Raw genomic sequence first — 14246 nt, forward strand, 5'->3', positions numbered from 1 at the left:
TTTGTGCAAGCAAAGCATATCAAGGAATCCATTCACCACTTCCCATCTCAGGCAGGTGTTCTGCCATCTCCAGGACAGCACAGCTTCGTCACACGCAATGGTTACTTGGGATGACAAACACCATCACTCTAAGCGTGTGTGTCCTTCCTTCTACTTCTCCCAGCTTTATATGCCAAGCATGACACCACATGGTCTGGAGTATCCCTTCAGTCAGTTGGCATCAGCTAGCCTGTCTCTGTCCCCTCCTCACTTCTTGTGCCTCCCCCCCAGCCTACTCAGTAGAATGAGCAGCAGAAAAGGCTGTGTAAGCACTGCTCAGCAGTGATTAAAGTATCTTTGCATTATCACACAGCTGTCAGCACAAATCCAAAACACAGCCCCATGCTATGAAGAAAATTAACCTTATCCCAGCCAAAACCAGCACTACTGCAGGTGACTGGAGTGTTCCCACAGCTTGATGTTAGTCACCAGTAGCACCATACTTCTGTACCTCCCCACCTGGACAGGGTTAATAAAGAGCTGTTAGGGTGTAGGGATCGTAGGGCAGGGTGTTAAAGCACTAGAGGCACATGGAGTTTGCTGTCAGCCACAAGCTCTGTGTGAAGCAGGACTAATAGAGCATTAAATGGGAACTGATTCTATTTTTCACCTCAGACTTCCATAGAAGTGGTATCCTCTTGAGTAAATGACTTCCCAGCCATCAGAGTGTTATATTTTGGATGAAAACTAGTGCTCAAGCAGGGGCTGTATGACTCTTCCCTCATGTACAAGCTAAGTTCCATGGGAAGTGAAGTGAGGACAAGGACAGCTGACTGATAAGTAGCTACATTCCCCTAGCAGAGGCAGGACTTGTGCAACATCCTGGTGTCTTGCCTGGTGGTAGAACTGCTACGTCTGGAAGGGAGCAAAGCATAAATTGATGCAATCAAAAGGTGACAGTGAGTATGGAACTGTGAGCACACCCCTCCTATCTCACCCCCTTGGGCTGCAGCACTAGCTGTTATTTCAGGATTTCTAAATAGTGCCCTATTCACTGACAAATACGCAATTCCTGGAAATTGCATATGCACTTCAAGGACTGGGCACAGTGGTTATATTGCATCTTTCAGCAGATGTAATATCTCCCCAACGCTCCTACCCCCAGTAATCCTCCTTCCCTCCATCCTCCTCTATCCCAGCTGCCCCCCCACCTTGTGACACTCTAATACCTGACTGAAAAAGAAATGTATTCACTAGAAGTGTTTTAGTCTACAGGTTTATTATGGAGTCAGCTTGCTTTGCAGTACAGAGAGGAAAAAAGCCACCCCCCTCTCCCTCTTTAAAAACACTGTTGTACAGAGCAATTGTACCATTGATGCAATAAACCGTGATGGGGCAGGGAGAAGTGAAAATCACCTGGCACTGTCTTTACTAGTCTGTTACCAGCCATTATCAGCTGCAAACTGATAATGACCACTCAAAACTTGCAACTGCCTTGCGCTAGTTTATCATACTTCTATTATATCCCCCAATGGTGAGATGGCGGCCATCTGTATACAGGCAGCCACAGTCCAGTTTCCAAAGCAGCAACTGGTAAGGACAGCAGTAAGTCCCATGGTTGCACTTTACTACCAAAGGAGATGATGTGACCAGTCACACCAGGTCAGTGTAACATGAACTCTCAATGCCCCAGATATACTGACTGCTACTTAAACATGACCTGCAGGTTCTGCTTGTGACCTTCAATCTATACAAAAAGCTTTAATTTCCCCAAAAGAGTATTATCTTCTGCACCAGAACTGCCAGTTTATCCTAACTATCACAACTGGACACAGAACAAGATTTCTAGAAGTATTTACTTCAACAGTTTACATTCCAGAAATATTCCAAATACCTCCAAGTGAGAAGTCCACTGGTCCTTTAATCATTAGGACAAAGGAGCATTCACAGTTCTTGTTTTTTTTCCAATCGGTTAACACCCTTCCTAAGCATTTCTGAAAGCCAGTTCATCAAGTGCACAAACACCCCCAGACAGATTTTCAGCTTCATTGAGCTTTGAGGAGGTGCAAATAAAACTACACAGTACAGATCACCATAGCATTTAAGACCAAACATTAACACTGGCAAGCTGGTACTGGTACCCTAATCCGTGCTCCTGCACACACCTGCAGAGCTACTGACTGGCTGCTGCACTACCCTCAGTTCACAAGTGCCTCCTGCTTTTCACCAGTAACCCGTAACCTGCTTCAGCTACCCAAATATTAACAGAAAGAGCAGGGTTATCACAAAATACTTCTTTAGAAATGCAGTTTATTTCAACGCTCCAATAAAAAAAGCCCAACATTTCCAGATCACAGAACATTAACACAACAAAGGAGTTTTGCATTAGTCTACTACTAAGACTTTTAAAATGTTCATGCCAATTGTTAGTCAATAGAAACAGCCTTCTAGGACTAAGCCCTTACATTTATAAAGACACCACAAAATCCCTTATAATAATGTAAACAAAATAAATTTTTCTTCTTAAACTTTTTTAATTCAAATCCATTCTTTCATGACTTCCGCTCCTTCAAGGGCTTCCTGATGGTGAGTGACTGAAAGGGAAAGAAAAACATTAAAAGCAACTCTTACAGCAAACCCAACAAACAGAAATTTTATGTGCTACCCCAGGTTTCCTCTGCTCGGGAGCCCTTCCTGCCTCATAATGTCCCTTACTACAATGTTCTCATTTACAGTTGATGAATAATGAGAAGTGTTATATTTTACTCCTTTATAAGTAAAAACTGCACTAAGCTTGAAAAGGGCAGGCAAAACAAAGAGCCATCAGCTGCCATAGCTAGGTGAGACATCAAGCCTGCTCAGGAAGAACCTTGGAGGCCTATGCTCCAGCTGTGCAGAGGAATTCCTACTCTGCCGTAACCTGCTGTTTCAGTTTAGGGCTCTCTGCAAGGCACCAGCTCAGACTATGTAAATTCCAGCACACACCTCTCTGGTTCCGTAGGAAAACCTTCTTCCTTCACAGTGCACAGCAAAACTTGGCAGTGGTGCAACTGAGACCCAGCTGCGAGGAGCCACCACCAGGAATTTAATCCTAGCACACATACATAGTTTGCTCCATGCCTCACATTATTCACTTCTTCCCCAGATTCTAAGTTCCTCGGGAACTTTGGGAGACCTGATTCTCATTTGCTCACGTTTTCTGTCGACTTTAACATTTCATTTAAGTAGGTTACCTCAGGGTTACTGTCATGAAGTTCTGACTACCAGTGGTAGGAAGTGCCCATGAAACATCATCTTTTCATAGTAGGAAGTGCCCACAATAATTCATCTTTTCACACAGTTCACAGATCAAGACAAACTTTAAGCTTCTATGCTTGCACAAGTTAACTTCTCCAGCACTCGTGTATGGAGTGGTTGCTGTGTAACTGTATGGCACACTCAAGTTTTAAGGTATTCCTACCTTCTCTTTGGAGATGGTGATCTGGACTTTGAACGACTGTTAAAATAAAGAAGAAAAGCCATCAATGTGATAAACCTGTACACACTCAGCAACTGCTTCGGGCGACTTAAAACCAGTAAGAACAGTTTGATGTTAAACATGTTAAAATGCTGATGACAGCAAGTACATGAAACTACATCAAGCAAGAAGCTGCAGTGGAGAAGGACAACTGCTGAAAACTGGAGCCCTCAGGAAGAACAACACAGCACCAAAGCAGCTGTAAAATGATCACAGCAGAACTGCAAAGCAGGAGCAGTGAATCACAAGGTCAGGAACACTAAGAACTACAGAGTTGAGAACTAAAGGTAGGGAAAGACATGCCCCAAATGCTGTCAAAAATACTTTCTGTCACAACTATGGGTTAAACAAAAACCTGTATCCTAGGAGAATTGTTTAATGTCCAAAAAAAAAAAACAACAAAAAACATTAAAGTATGAAAAATACTTTAAAAACAGCTATTAAAAGAAACCTAGAAGAAAAAAAGAAAAGAGAGAATGCCCACCACACCTCATTCACATGCAACTGCAATACTGGTCCGAGGAAAAAAAAACCAACCACCAAACCCCAAAACACAACATATTGAGTGTTGCTTGTATGTATATGCTCACCTTTTAGCAGGTAAGCCAGATTTAGATCTACCATGGGACCCAGACCTACAACAGGAGAAAAATAAAGCTCAGCAAAGCAGCCAGTAGCATGCACATACAATGAAAGTTAGCTAAACCAGCAACAGCAAGTTCATATGATGTGGTATCACAAACTAGAGAGGGAGGCTCTGGTGCTGTAGGCTTTTCTTGTGATGGTTCAGAAGAATCTTTTAGCTCTTATTCCAGAGACCCCCCTCATCAGAAGACAAGAGTACAAGCACAACAAGCTCCCCAGCAAAGCTTCAGCTACTACCTTCACAAAACAAGACCTTGTAAGCAGCTCCCAGACATTCTCCCCATGTATTTTCAAGTATAGTACAGCTCTTCCATTAGTTATCCCAACAGCATTTTGGTTCTCTCTTTATTATCTGACTAGTAAAGTGTAAACTATTCCCAGTTCATCTTATGAATTAAAACTACTCCAACAGCAATACTTTCCTGACATTTTTGTTCCTTTACCAACTCAAATATTTGCTGTTACTTAGAAAATAACTGTATTCCCAGAATGCTAGAATTCAGGCATGAACATCAGAAAGCCTGGTGCTCAAGAGTCAGTTGTTTAGCAGACTTAGCCAAAAACCAAACTTTTGGTACAGGCTGCCCAGAGAAGCTGCGACTTTCCCATTCCTGGCAGTGTTCAAGGCCAGGCTGGACAGGGCTCGGAGCAGCCTGGTCTAGTGGAAGGTGTCCCTGCCTGTGGCAGAGAGTTGGAACTGGATGAGCTTTACAGTTCCTTCCAACCCAAACCATTCTATGAGTCTATTTCTGCTTAGAACTGCTTTTAAAGGCTAACCAAGATTCACCTTTACCTGACCTATTAACTTATAGAAATACTACTGTAAGTTAAAAAAAAGAGTTACATACCACTGCTTTGAAACCTTCCTGGTCACAGCTCTTAACATTAAAAACAGTTATTTTGCTACTGTATCACAGTTACACAGAATGGGGTTGCTCTCAACTACCCAGAACTTGCATTTTGCAGCACAAGCACAACTTTCAGCACACAAGAGCATCATCTTGCTACCAAAACTGCCAACAAACCTTCCAAGAGGCACAGCAGCAAAGCAGAATTGCAGATCAAAAGCTCTAAAAGCAGTGCTGGTTTTGTACTTGTGTTTTGCAGAATTAGCAGAGAACAAGAACCTCTGGAGTTTTCATGATGTTGCCAATACTCTAGCCCTGAACTACCACTTCTTGCACACCTGCACAAAGTCAGCATTTCCCAGAAATTTCAACATGAGTATCAAGTCCTTCATGCAGGAACATGACTGCCCCAGATGTCCCTGAGCAACATCAGCAGCATCCAAACTCTTCCACAGTAGCAGCATGCATTTTGAGCCTTCATTACAGGCTTGTACAAATAGTAAGTCAGGACAGCTCTAGTAATAATCATCATCCCCCTTTAGGCTCAATGTGCAAGTCCCAAGGTAGCAGACTGCTTGAAAACATTTCTCATCCCCCATTCTAGTACAAAACAGAAGACAACTACTGCTAACTTCAGATCTCCTGTCCACCACATTTTTATCCTATTCTTTCACCCTTCTTCCAACTAAAACTTATTACGGAAGATGGAGGAAAAGAATACAGGAACACTTACTCTATGCCCATTTTACTCAGCTTCCATTTCAGCATAGAAAATAGCCAGATCCACAAAACTAGGGCTGCATGTCAGCGAAGTCCTTCAACACACCACCTGTGGCATTAGGACTCATGGTCCTGTCCACTCAACCCTTCGAACCTCTCAAGTCAAGCACCTTACCCCATGTAATATAGTTCTCAGCAATTTAATTTGATCTAACTCTCAGAACTGGAACTGACAAAGCTGAAAAGCTGTAAGCAAGAGTTAACAGTAGCAACCACCTCATTGCTTCCCACCCAGCCCCACCATTTGGAATTTACAAAGAAACCATGCGAAGAAAAACCTAAGCAACATTTCCTGCAGGTCTCAAGGTCAAGCATTCTCTACATGCACAGGTATTAACTAGTCCTCAATACTTCTCTCCACAAACCTTAAGGCATATATATGCTTTGTTTATGGCTACAGAGACACGATATATAGAGTCCACAAACCAAACAAGCTCATGTTTAGTCAAGAAATCAGCCACTACTAGTCTGTGAAAAAGCGTAAATTACTAAATGCAAACATTGCTGTGCAATTCAACTTCCTAAACCCTTCCAGTCAAATTCTCCCAGGAAAGCGAAAAAACCCACAAAAAAAACTACCCCCAATACTAGTATAAGTTTCAATTAAAACAAGTATCTTACCTGCTTCGAGGCCATACAACAGACCGGGACCTTGAGCGTGACCTGGACCTAGATCTAGGAAAAAGCAGCAACAGATCAACTACTGCTATATAATTCATATAGCTGAGATAATATTCTTTGATTTTTATGATACTAATCTCAGATAATTTTGCTGGAACTATTAGTTTTGCAAGAATAACTTTTATTATTAGAAAGATGTAGTACATTTAACCAGTACTACCCAGAACACATAAATTCTACTGCCCTAGCTGATTAAGCACAGTTACTCCCTGTAGCTTTAAAAGTGAAGTATGAAAACTTAACCTTGGATCAAAGCTGTATCTTTAGTACAGCTGAAGTATAAAAGACCTCAGAAACAGCAATTCCAGAATTTTATGTTTCGTTTTTAACATCAAACAAAGCATTCAGCTAGCTCTCGGGAATGTTACACCATAAAGGCTCCTGCAAACACATGAACTGCAAAACAAGCTAAATGTTAACTCCAATAGTTACGTTCCCTTCAACAATGTTGTGGGCTTAATGAAGAACACAAACCTTGATCTCCTTAAAGAACCAGACCGAGATCTGCGGGGTGAAAATGACCTATACCTACGAGGAGAGATTGACCTGGACCTGCGGTAGGAAGCTGATCTCGATCTACAAAAGAAAGGGAAAACCAATTAGAATTACTGCAAGTGATTTTTCACAAGGAGCAGAGAAAGGAGTGGAGCAGAGGGAGGAGTAAGGAAAGGCATGTAAATACAACAGGCAGAAACCTACCTCCTACCACGACTCCGACTGCGTGAGCGAGAATACCTTCGTCCTCGGGACCGCGAACGGGATCTCGACCGGGACCTAGGTTTAGGTTAGAGAAAAGAGGTATGAGGACAAAGCTGCAGCAACCAATGCATGTGAGGCCCTGCTGAAGTCAAAACTTATTTCAGACAACTAAAAAGAAAACAAAAAAAAGAAACAAAAATATATTTAAAAAAAAAACAACACAAAAAGAAAACCACACCACTAGCATCTGTCAGCTGGAAAAATCTCTGGGCCTACTCGTCTTGAGCATTTTACTACCTAGGAAAATGTTAAAAGCTGAATGACATTGCAGAATTACATTAGAATAGAAAACACTGTAATGCGTATTTAAAATAAACCTTGCAAGTTTGCAGGTCGACCCTCTTTGGCCCAAGGTCTAGCAGATCTAGACGATCTAGAAGTATCTATAGCCGATCGCTGCATCTAGGTGTTCTCTTCAATCTAACGACGATCAAACTGACAGCCCAATGAGCCAGGGTGAGGCTTGATTGACGCAAGAAGATTTTTCTAGGTGGGAATGTGGTCAATCTGGTGTTCCTCTTTCTAAACCGGAGGGGGGCCCCAATTGAAAGCCAAATTTACTGTTACGGCGATCACCGTCTCAATTTTTCTGCCCTTAAAGAATAAGGTGAAGCTACGTGTAGATGGCTCGAGGGGATCTGGCCTCTTATGCTGATCACCTCAAGGTCTAGGAGGATCTTAAGTGTCGGATTTGCAAGGCGCCTCAGCATGAAATCTTAAGGCTCGTGACATTCTGAATCAAGGCGACTGACTCAAACGAAGAAACCTGAAAGGTTTTGACCAGGTTGATTATTAAGATATTAACATTTTATATGTATTAGCAAAAAAAAAAAAAGTGATATACACCTGCTGACTTACAATATTAAGAGTTAAAGCTGGTGCAACATTGTGTTCTTGGCTAACAAGAGCTACACAACAGAGAACTGGCGAAGCAACCCAGCCACTCTGGCCCCACACGTACCTGCTCCTCCTTCGGCGACTATAGCGGTGACAATCATAAGCATAGTGGCCTTTCTCACCACACTCATAGCATCTGTCGTTTGGGTCAAAGGGGCGCCGGGCAGGAGGCCTGTCATAACGGGAGCGACGAGGCATCCCAGTTGACACTTCCACTCTAACTCTGGAGCCACATATTATCCTGAAAGACATAGTATGTATAAATCACAAGAATACTTGTCTCCCCTGTGCCTGCTACACACAGAACGGGTACTGATGATGCGTGCAGGCTAAAACTGCAGCCACAGCAGTCAAGGACATTTCAGGCATAAACATACTTTCCATCGAGGCCAAGCACAGCATCCTCAGCATCCCTCGGATCTTCAAACTCCACGAAGGCAAACCCCGGCGGGTTCCTCGCGATCCACACGGTTCTCAGGGGCCCGTAGTAGCTGAAGGCTCTCTCCAGCTCGCCCTTTCCAGCGCCCGTGCCCAGGTTCCCCACGTACACCTTGGTCTCTGCATGGATGGACGCCATGTCAGGCCCGCACGCCGCTCCGCAAGCCTGCGGTGCGCAGGCGCGGCCCAGGACACGAGGCCCGCCGCTCCGCTCCCTCCCTTCCACACCGCCCTCACCGGGGCCCGCTGCCCACCGAACCCGCGGCCACCGACCCACGGCTGCTCCAGGAGCCTCTCTCCTCGGCCCCCTCCGCTCTCGCAGCCGGCCGCCAGAAGCCAACGGCCACCTTTTCCCATCCCTCAGCGGAGAGCGAGCGACGCCGCTCCCGCCATGGGCAGCCCCCGGCTCGCTTCACACTCCCCGTTCCCCCTTACCATAACGCCCATAGCGCGACATCTTCCCGGCTGCAGACTGAACCCCGCGCACGACCCTTATGCACACGGAGTCTCCGCTGCGACTGCGCGCCGCGCCCCGACCGCTCGGAGAGACTGCGGGGTGGGCTTTGGTCGCTTGGCAACGCGGGGCGGAGCAGCCCCGCTCCTGGCCGCGGGGAGATCTCGCGAGAAGAGCGGCGGGCGGGCGCGTTCAGGGCGGCAGGCGTGCTGAGTCTGAGGCGATGAACCTCACCAGGCTCTTCGCTCCCGGGCAAGGAGGTGCTACATTCTGCGTGACGGGGCGTTCACAAGCTGTTCTTAAAGCGGCTGAGCAGAGTTTGACCCGACACTAGCTCTCACACCGAATACAACCCAATGAGCCTTGCGTGCCCTGGAATTCAAGCACTGCCCAATCCCCTCATCCAGACAGGCGGCATAAGCATTTTTGTTGGCATCTACCAACCTTTGCAGGGAGACACACACAGCAGCATACGTGCAGATAACTATTTTTAAGAAAAAACAGAGTGAACCTGACCAATCTGAAGTGATTTTAAATAAGCCACAGCAGGAAGGAGCATGGCATTTTATTAACAAGGGTTAGGCAGGCTTCCAAAGTGCATTTGATCACATTTACATGTTTTGTTGTGATCTCAAGACAGAACAAAGCAATATAGGAAATAAATGAGGGCTGTACGTTAACAAGCTCAGGAATAATAACACAATGATTCTTGCACTGTGTGCTGCCAAAAGATAAAACCAAAGCAACAGGAAACAAACATTGAATTGCACGGAATTCTCTATGAAGCAAAGGTCTTCCAATCACTGCTGCTCTAAAACAGCAACGATAGATAGGAAATGTTTTAAAAACCTTCTCTTTGCCTGCTATCTTTCCCTAATAATTTTAAAAACTTGGACCTACATTATAATCCATGTTCCAAATTAGGAGAACAGTTGTGGGGAAAAAAAAACAACAAAAAACAGAACAATTTTTTCATCTGGTTCGGTGATTCCAAATTCAGATAAACATGTCTACACCACTGGATAATTAGATTAATTTTAAAGGCAGAAGAAAACACAGTTTAAATTTATCATATATCATCTTTCACAGTGCTGTTACAAAAATAGCTATTCAACTGATACATTATCTTATTCCTGATACAGTAAGCTTACATCATCAGTTTAATACATTATCATTACCCAACAGCTTGCTTTTAGTAAAAAACAGTTCAGGGAAAAAATGTTTCATGGTTTTAGTTTATACTGCTTGTTTTAACCCTTTCTTAACATACAAAAATCAGACAAAAGTATCTAAACCCAGCATTTTTGCAAATATTTATACCCCAGACAGTTCCTAAAATAGGCCAGGTACACTCATTCCTAAAGGCAACTGCTTTAAACAGCAGATATCATTGGTTTTTCTCAAGATAGCCCTGTATTAAGCCTTGAACTCGAGACAGAATAATCTCATTGGAGCTGCTGCACTCTTCTGGGCCATATGGTGGGTCAATAGTCAATACCCCTGCCACACATAGCGTCTTTCCCGATTCACCTTGCTCTGTTATGGGGATGTGGTTTGTTTCTAGCCAAGTCTTCAAATTGTTCTTCCTCTTTTCAAGTTCCTCTGGGCTGTAGGCTTTGCTTTCCTCAGGTTCAAATATGCAAGAAAGCCGTTGCTTCATTTCATCGTCCCCTTCTTTCAGTATTTCTACCTCCTCGACAGCATGGCCCAAGACAACTGATATGGACACACTTTCATTCTCCGGGAATGTTGCAAGGACAATACTGGCAAGGAAAGAAGGATGCATGAGTCACTGTATTTAAATGAAGACTGAGAAAAAAGAGGCCAAGATTCTTGGAGATGAGTGCTCATTAGTGTCAGCATAACCCAGAATTTAGTCAGCATCGAGTACGCAGCATTCTTCTTGAAGAGCATGCTGCTATACCTTTAAAATAATGAAAATGTGTGGCTTTGCGCCTTCTGGCCTTGAATTTGAAACCACTCTAGACACGATCAAGCAGAACGTTACTTTCACAAAAAAAAAAGTGTACATTAAAAGCAGGGCTGGGAATCTAAATATTTTTGTGCAGCATTCCCAACCTTGCTGAAGAACCTTAAGTCTTCCAACATTCAAAACCAACACTTTGAATGCTGAAGGCAGTGGTGGTAGTTAACATCAGAACCTTTTAATGTCAAATTATTAATACCTCATTATTGATCATGACTTTTTTAGTTTTACATGAGTGTTGCTAATTTCTTAACTGAAAACTATAGCTTGCATACTAAAATGGGACAGCAGGTTCAGGCTCATGTTGTAGCAGCCTGCTCTTTTCCCAAGGACTTTTTCCAGAAGTCCTAAAATAGAGGTAGGAAAGCAGCTTGTTACATTTCCAGGATCTCTTCCCCATCTGTCAACACAGAGGATCAGAAAACCTTTTTCTGTCTTGTGGGAAGAAACACTCCTGAATTTGATGCCAGCACTTTGTCAATCTACTGTTGCCACCATCAGTGGAAGTAATGACTTTCTGGGAAACTTGTGATGAAATATGCCTTGATTTTAGCCTGAGCCATTCCCAGAATCACTCACAGCTGTGTGTACCTTTCCTCCTAAAAGGATGGGCAACTCCAAGAGAAGATTAGAGTATTGGAGCTACTCCAGAGTTGAAGTAACAACCAGTTCTTCTGAAACATCAGAAGCTGGATGGTTTTGTTTCTATCCTCCATCTTGTGCTCAAGTGGGACAAGCACACAACCAAAAAGGTCTGAAAATGCTCTGGCAGCAAGGAGACAAATTTCTGCCCATTCTCTGGTGCGTCCTACTTCTCAAACCCTGTTTTCAAGTTACTCATTTCAAATACTAGAGACCTGTGGTACCACTTTCTGGCCAATGTCATGGCTGATTTTCCCTGCTTCCTCTCCAAAGCAGCCACTGCACTGTCATGGCTGTTTGGCTGCAGGAGAGAGCTGGGCATCAATGTGAGAACTCTGGACAGAGGATAAGGATTTGAACATCTAAAGCATTAAAAATATTCCTTTATTCCTGCTTTCTGGAAGGAGGGCTTAGTATATTATTAAAAGTGATCCTGAACACATGGATATCATTTAAAGTACTAACCTCAGGCCCACAATAAAGTTAGCATGAATTCAGATTATCCATTCCCCAGACTCTTCAGTCCTTTGAATGAGATTACAGTGGTTTTAGGTAAACTGGCCTCATCAACTGCAATGTTGCTTTCTTTTAGGTCTTGACAATCAAAACAAAAAACAAAACCAAACCAAACCAACCAAAAACCAGAATACACAACCCAAACGTGCATTTTTTTTTCTCCAAATAAATTTGCTTCAGTCTTGGAATCTTTTCCTGAAAAACTAATCTTCCCTTAGCTTTACGGAAACAAAAGCTTTGGTACTTACCTAGCAGAAACTGGATCAACTGTTAAGACCCATCCTTCATATTCATGTTTCTCAACTACAGCAACTTTCACCAGTTTGTTCAAATATGTTTCCCACTCTAGAGGGCTTTTCTTCTGCCACTCATTCATATTTCCTGCATCCAGAACCTAGAAAATAGAGCAATTAGCAGAAGCAATGAATCCTTTTGCTTTGCCTTTCACATGAGAAGCAAATTTGCATCATGGTACGAATCTTCCATTTGTCTTAAGCCTAATTTGCTTTATTTTAAAAGCCAACATTCACACAAGTGGTTTGCATATTGCTGCAGTTCTGCAATTTCCCACCCAGTTCACCCATTTTTAAAGGCACAAATATTGACAAAAATTATTGCTCTGCTGATATAACACTGTCCCGTGGCATTAAATATTACATGTATTATTCTGCCCCCTTACAAAACCTCGGTTTTCCTGATCCTTAAGGGCAGAATTTTACTCCCCTTACTCTGTGTACTGGCACATCCCTGGTGTCTATGCCCTTCCATTGCCTGCTATCCACCCGGATCCTGGCTCTATCCTCAACCCCTACAGTACAGCAAGTGCTCTTCCACTCTCTTCTCCGTACCAGCTGCACTACTAGCAATCAGAGCAGAGCCACCCTTGTTGCAGCGTGGTGTCGCACAACCGTTTGTCTCCATCCCCGTATCCCACCGGATGTGGGCTGGGGAGAGATGGAGGGCGGACAAAGGGCAGGAGGAAGCGCCCTGCTTTGTTCCCCCAAGGGTCCTCAAAGCCTGAAGCGGGACGGGTAGGGCAGGCAGCGAGCTGGGCACGGCAGGAGAGCCACCCAGTGCCACAGGGCAAGAGAGGGGAGAATCCCCGGCCCTGCAGCCCGGATTCCCGCTCACCGACTCGATTCCCGCGTCTGCCGACGGTGCCCGGGAGCTGGGCCCGCCGCTTCCTGCTGCCGCTCAGCGCCCTCCCCCGACACAGTTTGAGTATTTTGGGTTATTTTAAGCACGGAATTGGAGGCTTCCGAGGCAGGAAAATGCTCAGAGATGCGGTGTTTTAAAAATAAGGGTGTGCATATAAATTATACATAGGTTTATATACATAAGAGGCCAGATTGCGAAACAAGGAGGTGGGGCATGCACCTACCCCGTGTGCTGCCTTCCGCCTAGCTAGAATTCGGCCGGGTTTGGCAATCCTGCTGCTAGAGCTGAGATCACTCACTCCAGCATGCAAAACCACTGCCTCTTCAGGAAATCTGGGTACTTAAATAGGTATAGGTGCGTGCTGTGTGGATCCACTCCATAAAAATATATCTGCTCCCTGGTTTACAGTTGTCTTCACAAGCACTCCTGTGTAGCCATGAAGGTGAGAAACTTGTTTTCCCATCCCAAAACCTCTCTCTTAACAACGAAAAGCTGGAAAAGCTTCCTATGGATGAAGCAAACCAGCTGCCATTGTTTCAGTAATTTTAAGTGTAACCGAGCATGTGATGGTTTTGAGAGCGTAACAAAAAAAAAATCAAGGATATAAAACAAGTCTCATGTTGCAAGCTTGAGGAGGTTAATTTCCTTTTCTAAAAAAGTTTCAATTGAACTTCCACAGTGCTACAGTGATTATTTAGGAATGGTCTATGCCTCTGTATTCGGCTACTGTTTTCTTTCAGAGTTATGATTTATTACAAAAGCAGGGATGAACAAATCTGACTGTTTTCATTATAAAAGCAAGCAACACAATGGGGATTCAAAGCTCCTGTTTGAAAGAAAAGCAGTGGAAAGACGGAGTATGGTTTGGGTTTTATATATTTGTAAGCATAGCACATTTTAGGTTTACTTCCTAACCAGTCCCCTTCTGGATCATGGAATGGAGGG

General features: G+C 43.9%; 2 protein-coding genes across 4 annotated transcripts; both read right to left on the reverse strand.

The window, feature by feature from the left end:
- Positions 1–2271: 2271 nt before the first annotated feature.
- LOC130592502 (serine/arginine-rich splicing factor 7-like) lies at positions 2272–9135 on the reverse strand. 2 transcript variants are annotated; one of them, XM_057396898.1, is made up of 9 exons: positions 8980–9135; positions 8484–8664; positions 8171–8347; positions 7150–7224; positions 6925–7026; positions 6391–6444; positions 4087–4131; positions 3440–3475; positions 2272–2573 (listed from the first exon to the last, which is right to left on the reverse strand). In XM_057396898.1, the coding sequence occupies exons 1-9, from the start codon at positions 8999–9001 to the stop codon at positions 2549–2551; spliced, it is 717 nt and encodes a 238-aa protein (XP_057252881.1). In that variant the 5' UTR covers positions 9002–9135; the 3' UTR covers positions 2272–2548. The 2 variants fall into 2 exon arrangements, with proteins under 2 accessions (XP_057252881.1, XP_057252882.1); XM_057396899.1 differs by lacking the exon at positions 4087–4131.
- A 922-nt stretch (positions 9136–10057) lies between these two features.
- On the reverse strand, positions 10058–13443 carry GEMIN6 (gem nuclear organelle associated protein 6). 2 transcript variants are annotated; one of them, XM_057396900.1, is made up of 3 exons: positions 13275–13443; positions 12392–12537; positions 10058–10761 (listed from the first exon to the last, which is right to left on the reverse strand). In XM_057396900.1, the coding sequence occupies exons 2-3, from the start codon at positions 12517–12519 to the stop codon at positions 10386–10388; spliced, it is 504 nt and encodes a 167-aa protein (XP_057252883.1). In that variant the 5' UTR covers positions 12520–12537; positions 13275–13443; the 3' UTR covers positions 10058–10385. The 2 variants fall into 2 exon arrangements, with proteins under 2 accessions (XP_057252883.1, XP_057252884.1); XM_057396901.1 differs by lacking the exon at positions 13275–13443 and adding an exon at positions 12992–13175.
- Between the last annotated feature and the right edge of the window lie 803 nt (positions 13444–14246).

The sequence above is a fragment of the Pezoporus wallicus genome, unplaced genomic scaffold (genome assembly GCF_028554395.1).
Source record: "Pezoporus wallicus isolate ANWC-B61680 ecotype Strahan unplaced genomic scaffold, APGP_CSIRO_Pwel_v1 contig_7265, whole genome shotgun sequence".
Taxonomy (NCBI): domain Eukaryota; kingdom Metazoa; phylum Chordata; class Aves; order Psittaciformes; family Psittacidae; genus Pezoporus; species Pezoporus wallicus.

What these genes read in the sequence shown, in the direction of transcription:
- LOC130592502 (XM_057396898.1), bottom strand. Translation starts at nt 9,001, where the DNA reads ATGTCGCGCTATGGGCGTTATG. An exon ending in GTCGCGCTATGGGCGTTATG is followed by an intron (nt 8,665 to 8,979) that starts GTAAGGGGGAAC and finishes CCATCCATGCAG; the next exon opens with AGACCAAGGTGTACGTGGGG. An exon ending in AGTCGCCGAAGGAGGAGCAG is followed by an intron (nt 7,225 to 8,170) that starts GTACGTGTGGGG and finishes ACCTAAACCTAG; the next exon opens with GTCCCGGTCGAGATCCCGTT.
- GEMIN6 (XM_057396900.1), bottom strand. Translation starts at nt 12,519, where the DNA reads ATGAATGAGTGGCAGAAGAAAAGCCCTCTAGAGTGGGAAACATATTTG. An exon ending in GTTGATCCAGTTTCTGCTAG is followed by an intron (nt 10,762 to 12,391) that starts GTAAGTACCAAA and finishes TTTCCTTGCCAG; the next exon opens with TATTGTCCTTGCAACATTCC.